This window comes from Falco peregrinus, chromosome 7 (genome assembly GCF_023634155.1).
Source record: "Falco peregrinus isolate bFalPer1 chromosome 7, bFalPer1.pri, whole genome shotgun sequence".
Classification (NCBI taxonomy): Eukaryota; Metazoa; Chordata; class Aves; order Falconiformes; family Falconidae; genus Falco; species Falco peregrinus.
In genome coordinates, this window is record NC_073727.1 from 36,446,337 (window position 1) to 36,454,182 (window position 7,846).

The following is a 7,846-nucleotide window of genomic DNA, read 5'->3' on the forward strand; positions in this document are numbered from 1 at the left end:
CAACACGTTGGTCTGATGCATGGGACATTGCAGTTCAGTATGTAGGTGTGGGAAACTCATTTGATTCCCATGGAAGTCAATGAGATATAATTTAATTTTGAATCAGATTCCATAGATGCGAAAGTCTAGTGTAGCAAAAACTGGATGTTTCCGCAGGCTGTAGCTGGGCATGGCAGCATGGCGGTAGTCTGCTACATCTGCCCAAGTGTTGTGAGTATAAATGCTGTCTTCACTCTTAGGTCTTTTTCTGCTAGTATAGACATAGTGAACCACGATAAAGGCATAATGACTGGCATCACAAACTGTGTGAATTCACATACTACAATCTATCTGGAATTTGTTCTATTGGCTGGCCTTTGTTTTCTTCAATCCCATCGTATGCAGAAGTGATTGTTAGTTATCTGCTGAAGGTTTTTGGGTCCATCAATAGTTAGGGTAGTTGTCTCCTTCCTTCTAGTCCCACTATACTGCACACCAGCAAAGTTTTTGCCTCTGTACGGAGGGATTAATAATGAGTTATTTTATGGTGAGGGATTATTATGAGTTGGAGCCACTGAGAAGTCACCACAGTAAGGGAGTCTTGTGAAAGTTTTGCCTGTATGCAACAGCAACTTGGCCCACTGTATTGGTGTTAGTAAGAGGCACAGTGTAAGCAGAAAAATGAAGTTTTCCAGCCTTCAGAAGTGATTTCTTAAATTTAGTTTTTGAAAGATTGCCCGAGTCCCTCATGGTTGTTTTGTTTCTAGAGTTTTTAGAAATAGTATTAGAAAACTGATGAACCAAAAGGTAGACAGGCATGTCTGTTATCACAGCCCTCCCCAGGGTGCAGACTGTAACCTCTACTGCCAGAGTATGGACTTCCCAGCTGGTCTTAGTCACCTATTCAAAATATCAGGGATCTCCTTTGTAATTTGCCACAGGTTGGCATTACTTTGTTGTGGTGAAAGGTTGTTGAAAGTGGGGAAAAAACCCCAACCTGAAACAAAACAAAAACCAGCAGTGTGTTGAGGCCATGAGGCAAGGATTGCAGAACATTGTCTTGGAGTGTAGCTGGTAAAATGTTGTAAAATTGGCTTTTCCTGTAATAGGGATCCACTGTTGGTTCCTTCAATTAAGTCTCTCAAAAAATGGACTAGTAGCATAAACAGGAGTGGGATCTCTCTGAATTTGAGATATCCACGTAGACTCCAAAACAGGCTGTACCTGTACCTACAAAATGCTGTACCAGCACCACAAAATTTCATTTTTTCCAGTGCAGTATTTCAAAATCCAGAATCAGTCTTGTGAAGTGTAAGGGGTTGTAGGCTCGGAGAGCAGACCTAGTCCAGTAGAGAGATACAGCAGTGGATTTGCATCCAAACTTGGATTTGGTTGCAAGCATCTGGCTCATGTCCATAACTGCTAGCAGCACACTGTAGGATCATAAAGCCCCTTTTGAATAATTCTGTGCAGTTGCTAGTTACCTTTTGTGAAAAAATGGTGGTCATTTCAGGACAATGATAGGCTTCGGTGTCAGTAATAAAAAGCACTGCTTAGTATGGATGCATTGAGATACACACACAGACTGTGAATTTGTTTTCATCTTTTGAAAATCGTAGAAGAGAATTCTGGGATAAACAAAATCAAAGGTTTTTTTTCTTTTTTATTCTGAGCCACATGCAGGAGAAAGCAGTGGAAGGTATTTATTCACAGGCACAGAAATAAAGTAGTTGCACAGTCCATACTGAGAGGCACAGCATAGATTCAAATACAGCACATGTGGTACATCTTTTCCCTTTTCAAAGCAGAGTTTACAAACAAAGCAATTCTGATTATTTTTTTTTAACACCTCTCTTTTAAATCTAAAACATTCATATCTACAATGACTTCTTACTGATACTCTGATAACCCCAATAACATAAGACAGTCTACACAGTGAAACTTTGTCTGCTGCATAGGAATTGTACATATTTAAGAAGCAGACAGCAGCTTATGCATCATGGAGAGAGACATAAACAGGATATATGTGTGTTAAATATTCAAGTAAATATAGGTGATAAATACCTGTTGTTATTACATGACCTATTTTTGTCAACAGTCATGAATAGGAATGATACAATAGTATACAACTACCTTGCCTGCAAACCTCCGCGTTGCACAGACACTTGCACAAGTTCTATTTAGGGAGTCTGAGAATATAAATCGAGCATGAGTGAATCATATAGCTCCATGTGCCAGTCCACCACCAAGGTGGCCGGATGGATGAATCCAAGGGCATTCTTCATACAGGGGTGCGCACACATTTGCATTCACAGGTCAGATCCTGTGTATGTCTTTCCAGTGGGAATGCGGAGTTCACATAGGAGGTGCTATAGACTCAACTCCAGACTGTTGGTGAGCCTACAATATCTCAAAATATTAAAAATAAGTGAAGAAACAAACAAAAAACCCCAAACATTCCCAAACCATTCTTCTGTAGCTATATAAACTATACTTTAAAAAGCTCATTTTAGGTAGCCTGATTGGTTTTATGCTTGAGAAATTACTTACACAGTGAGCTTTACTCTTTACTTTGAAGCTTTAAATGCGATAACAGAGATACAGATTTTATACATATATATAACTGAGAACTGTTTTGTGGAAATGCTTAGGAGCAAAGAGCTCTGTCCTTTTTTTTAGACTCTAAGAATAATACATAATGTGCTACAAGGAAAATTACATTCTGAATACATAAAATCACTACTGTTTTGTGGTATCTGGAGACCTCTGTGACTGATGAGTCATATTCTGCTTATTAGGTACTATAGGGTCAAGTGTCAGAGTGGCTGAGTGCTGTATTTCCCATTGGTTTTGTTCAGAGTTGCGTGAACGGATTGTTAGAGCTGTGTGAATAACAATGTCAGAGGGCTGCATTGAAAGGAGTATGTGGGCTCAATTCATAAAAGCTGGGAGGAGTTGCTGCTCATATATAACCTAGGAGAGACTTGAACCCAGGATTAACGGATAGTGAAGGAATGTGGTAAACAGTGGGCCAGAGAACGTAGAGTATGTAGCTGTCTGAGTTTGGGGAACAGTCCCTGTGCCTCCCTCAGACTCATATATTAACCTGAAATGTTTCTTCTTGGAAATGCTAAACCTGTTTTTAATGGTTTGGTTTTTTCTTTGGGTTTTTTTAAGTTTCAAGCAAACTTGTTCCCGTAGCTGCCTTGTAAAAATATTTTTTAGAGTATTTTTCCAAACTTTTTTCAAAATATAATGAAATGCATTACCAAGGTCTAGTCTGATGGCTCTTTAGCTGGAGAACACGGTTCTTCCTTCCCACAATAACAGTGCTGTGGAGGCCCAGAACTGGAAGTTTGGTCTGTCTTGCTGTTCTAGAGTGGGATGCTGATATTAAAAGCTAATAAAGGTGCTGCCGTTGAAAACTGAGAGTTTTGTTTACCTCTCCCTCTCCCCCTTGAATCCCCATATGAATTACGTTTTATCAGTGAAATCACTCCTGTGTTGTGCAATCCACCAGGGAGATTAATAAAAGTCTTTTATAACTATAATCTATATGTGCTGGCAAACTTGAATACATTTACATATATGAAAAAGAACAAATTTAGATAATTGAACAGTACAAAGCTTTGTGCTAAGAGCATACAGTAGTATCTCTTTTACCAGATGTGTGTGACTAAACAGCTTCTTAGAATTGGTTGCAGAATGCTAACTCCAGAAGAGGACATTAAAAATATGACCTTTAAATACAGACAGATGGAAACAGTTAGTTACCTAGTGCAAGAAATTGTGAAGTGGCAAATTACATGGCCAGTGGAAATCGGGAAATAAAATCTGCTTTTCCTGGATTACATTCTTTATAAAGGGAACATGCTGTAGTAGGCTATATAGTTTATTATAAGGAAAAAGTTTGATGGAAAAGTACCATTTCAGAATACATGTAATGGTGTATGCAAGTCCTCACTATGTAAACAGTTATTTTGTTAAGAGTCCACATGAATAAACATATACAACAAAGCAAGGGAATGCCAGCTTCTTACTTTTATCAGTAAATATCTAAGAAAAGGCCGCTGGAACAGTGTAAGAGTAAGTCTGCATTCCTTCAATGGCAGAGCTTTAAGTTAGAAGACAGAAGAGAGGCAGGGAGGGGGAATATATGGTTTTCCAAGTTCTACGCTTTGTTTAGGGAAAAAAAATTCTAACCTGTGCTTAGAGTGTTTAAGTCATTTCCCCCGCTATAAACTCCTGAATTACAAGCAATGAGGAAACAGATAGAGTTTTAGATTTATTAAGCAAAATCACAAAACAGGTGCAGCTAAACTTAAGAATGTTGCTAAAGTGTAAATTCATTGTGTACTATGTTTTTCATCTGCACGTAGATGGCACAGGTGATTGTTGGGCAGAAGAAATTAAATTTGCATGTTTACTCTTCCAAACTGAGTGGATGCTCATAGTGTTAGCCAGTGGCTTTTACTGGAGTGTTACAATTAAGATATGCAGTGAAATATTTTTGATCTGATACACTGTATACATCTTCATGAAACTTTTGATTCAGAGCTTGAGGAGGGGGAAATTACTTTTTACAGTCAGGAAGAGGTAGCTACGACCTTAAAATCCAGCTCAGACAGAGGCTCCTGATACAATTACAGCTGCTATCTTTCCGTGGCAATGAATTCCTTCTCTTGTCTGTTGTGACGCATAGGTGAAAAACATGCAGCAGAGCCAGACGATGCAGAGCTGGTGAGCCTCAGCAAAAGGCTGGTGGAGAATGCAGTGCTGAAGGCTGTACAGCAATATTTAGAAGAAACGCAAAACAAAACCAGACAGACTGATGGAAGCCCTGTGAAAACTGAAGAAGCAGCAAGCAGCAGTAAGAATGAGAGTGATGATGATAACAGCAAGTGAGCACTGTGCAGAAAGCCTGGGAGCAGATATCCCACCAAGAATAACCACAAAAACCTGTCCCAGCTCCCCGCTGAAATTTGCTAAGTGGTGCTGAGTGACAGGCACTCTGCTTTGTGAGTCTCGTATCAAAAGTTTGTTCTGAATCGAAGGACACTCTCTACTGGTTTAATAAGTGCTTGCACTGCTGAAAATCCATTGAGTGCTGGGAGGGACGGACTGTGGAAAAAAGACAAGAATGGTGAAGCAGGTGGCTCCAGTCTTCACTTGCTCTTGATACCAAGAGTCCCTTCCTTGCTTTTGAAGAGAAGCTGAACCCTTTGTGTTTGCATTTTGGATTGTCGTGGATGGCCATGGAAGAGGCCTTGCCATAAGTGGAAGTGATGCTTTTCACCCGAGGGTTCGGCACTGCCACAGGGCTGCTTACTGCATGTGAGAGCACGTGCTGTTTCCTAGTCAACAGCAGTCAATCCCAAGCTAAAAATTACCACTACAGATATTCATCACAGATACTATTACACAGTATGTAATATGACAGGAGTTTCTCCTAAATGTGACGCTGTGCTGTTCTTTACTTTTTGGTAGCATTTGTTGATGTAACTTTTATTTTTTTGACAAAGTACCTTTTTATAAAAAACAAATATGCACAAAAGGCTGAGCACTTAATACTGTCCAGACCACATACGATCTCTTTATCCTCATACATTAATGATTCTAAGTGACGTTAGTTGTTATAAAATGTATTATATTGTCTTTTTTTCCTGTAGGAAAGAGCCATGAAGCAGACTTAGTAAAGGAAGCTTTGCACAGAGAAACACAGGCCCTGTTATCCGGACTGAATCAGATAAAGGAGCTGTTATCCAGTTCTGAGATCCGCATGAAAATTAGAAAAGAACTGTTTGAAGACAGGCACAGCTCTTAACAGAGAATAGAAAAGTGGTATTGACTCTGGATCTCCAAATGCATGGTTGTAAATTGCCATGATGTAAAATCTCATCAGGTCGTGTAAAGACAAAAAATATTTCTTAAAGAAATTTTCCTTTCTTTTTTACTGAAAATATGGATGGGTATAAATGGCTCATGAGCAATCATGCTGAAATACTTGCACAGAAGGATTATATTTCATCATGATGAAGTACAGCCACTCCTCAGCACTGCTTTGAAACATGCTTGGATGTGCAGGTATATGTCATAACTCCAAAGTGGAAAAATACTGGTTTTAAGTAAACCTGAGCAAACACTGTGCCCTTCCTTTAGCATTGCAGATAATTCAGATTTTTCTCAAAGATCCCTTCCCTAGCAATGCTGTACAAATATTTAAAAATGGATGCTTTTAAATACTTTAAAATGTGTATTTGAAAGAAAACTTTTAATTATCTGCCTTTTGGATATGTACTGGCATTTTTTGGTTAGCACTCTTTTGTTTTTTTTTTTTAACAGCACTTGAATACTTGTATAGATGCTGACATGTTGTTTCTGCTGATGTTTACACTAATGCAAGAATGTTTTAAATTTCAGAATAAAATTCAGGCTCCACTGATCTCAATGGCAGACTCTTAATGGCTTTAATGGAGTCAGGATGCTGCAATTAAGTTTTCTCATGAAAATAATGATATTTGGGATAATATTTGCTTTTTTACTTTTGTAGAACAGTGGGTTTGTCTTTTTGTTTTTGTTGTTTTCTCCATCTCTACCTTCTCCTGCCTGAGGTGGGGTGTCAGTTTGCTCTCGTTGTTGCCTCCACACACCTGCAGGATTCACTGAAGCTTTGGATGTACAGCAATGCAGGAGTAGGTCCAGTATTTGCATTTTTAATAAACTGTTTAAAATTGCCTCTGATCATAAAAGCTATAGAATATCTGTTGTGATTGGTATCAGAATTGTGCTGTTAGAACAGCTGTGTGCATATTCTTCATTGGTCTCAAGCACTGGTAACTTAACTCATGCGTCAGAGCTTTTTTTTTTTTTCCCCTTCTCATTTGATACATGATGCTGTGTTCTGAAATGCGTCTCATACATGCCTTGTTCACAATAAAGTATTTTTTCCTTTCCACTCTGTGTATGTATTCACCTGTCTCCAAATGAAGTACTTGCAAGTAACAGGATTGACAGAAACTGTGCTTGTAGGAATCATGCCGTTGACTACAGGTGTTGTGCCAAGATACTGACCTAGAGCTTGGCTGCTGAAATCATGTGAAGAAATTCACACAGATAAGCAAGTCCCGAGACATTAATATTTTAAATGGCAAAACTTTGAAACTCTAGGGATTAATTTATATTCTGGGGAGTGTAGCTTTAGGAGGAAGTACTGGTACAACCTCCTAGAGGTCCACTCTTCAACATCAAAAATTGAGTGTGTCATATCGAACGTTACTGAATACTACTTCATTCAGAGACAGCTATTCATTTTGCATCAATTAAAATCCAACTTGCAGATGACAACACAAAACCAGACAATCAGCTTATGAAAACAGGAAAACAATTAATCATATTCTATCTGAATCTCAGGTTGTCATCTGCCTTTCCTCTATAAGAAGTCATTACTATGATACGGCTTTTTTATGTCATTCAACTTGTAACAGTCATTGTTCTCAAGTTTTGAATAAAACTGTAGAAATTAATCACAGAATTTATGTTCAGAGACTTTGATAGGCAACTTGGTTATTAGAGACTCTGTTCAGTCATAGTTCTTATGGATGTCATCAAGAATAACAGCTCTGAAAAAGTTTAAGAGGCTTAATGGCCTGAACATAGGCTGCTACTATCATTGGAGATGGCCTAGAGTGGGTCTGGCAAATATGACACAAACCCGGGAGGAGGCATGTGCTCTTCTGGATCAGCAACTGTGGGCTAGAGGATAGTCTAGAGCCTCTAAAAAGACACTGGATACCTATGTTTAAGCAACTAAAATCCATCTTTGATTTTTTAGATGTTTTGACCCATGAAGGTGAAGAGGGCTTTTGTT

At 38.7% G+C, this 7,846-nt stretch overlaps 1 protein-coding gene across 2 annotated transcripts in view; it reads left to right on the top strand.

Annotated features, from left to right (window-relative positions):
- Positions 1 to 6,934, top strand: part of AKAP7 (A-kinase anchoring protein 7) — an 88,287-nt gene extending 81,353 nt beyond the window's left edge. The window contains exons 8-9 of one of the 2 annotated variants that reach the window (XM_055810658.1): positions 4,682 to 5,313; positions 5,649 to 5,760. In XM_055810658.1, the coding sequence (XP_055666633.1) occupies positions 4,682 to 4,884 (203 nt within the window). In that variant the 3' untranslated portion in view covers positions 4,885 to 5,313; positions 5,649 to 5,760. Of the gene's footprint in view, positions 1 to 4,681; positions 5,314 to 5,648 lie in introns of both variants that reach the window. The other variant, XM_055810659.1, reaches the window with a different exon arrangement.
- The last annotated feature ends 912 nt before the right edge of the window (positions 6,935 to 7,846 follow it).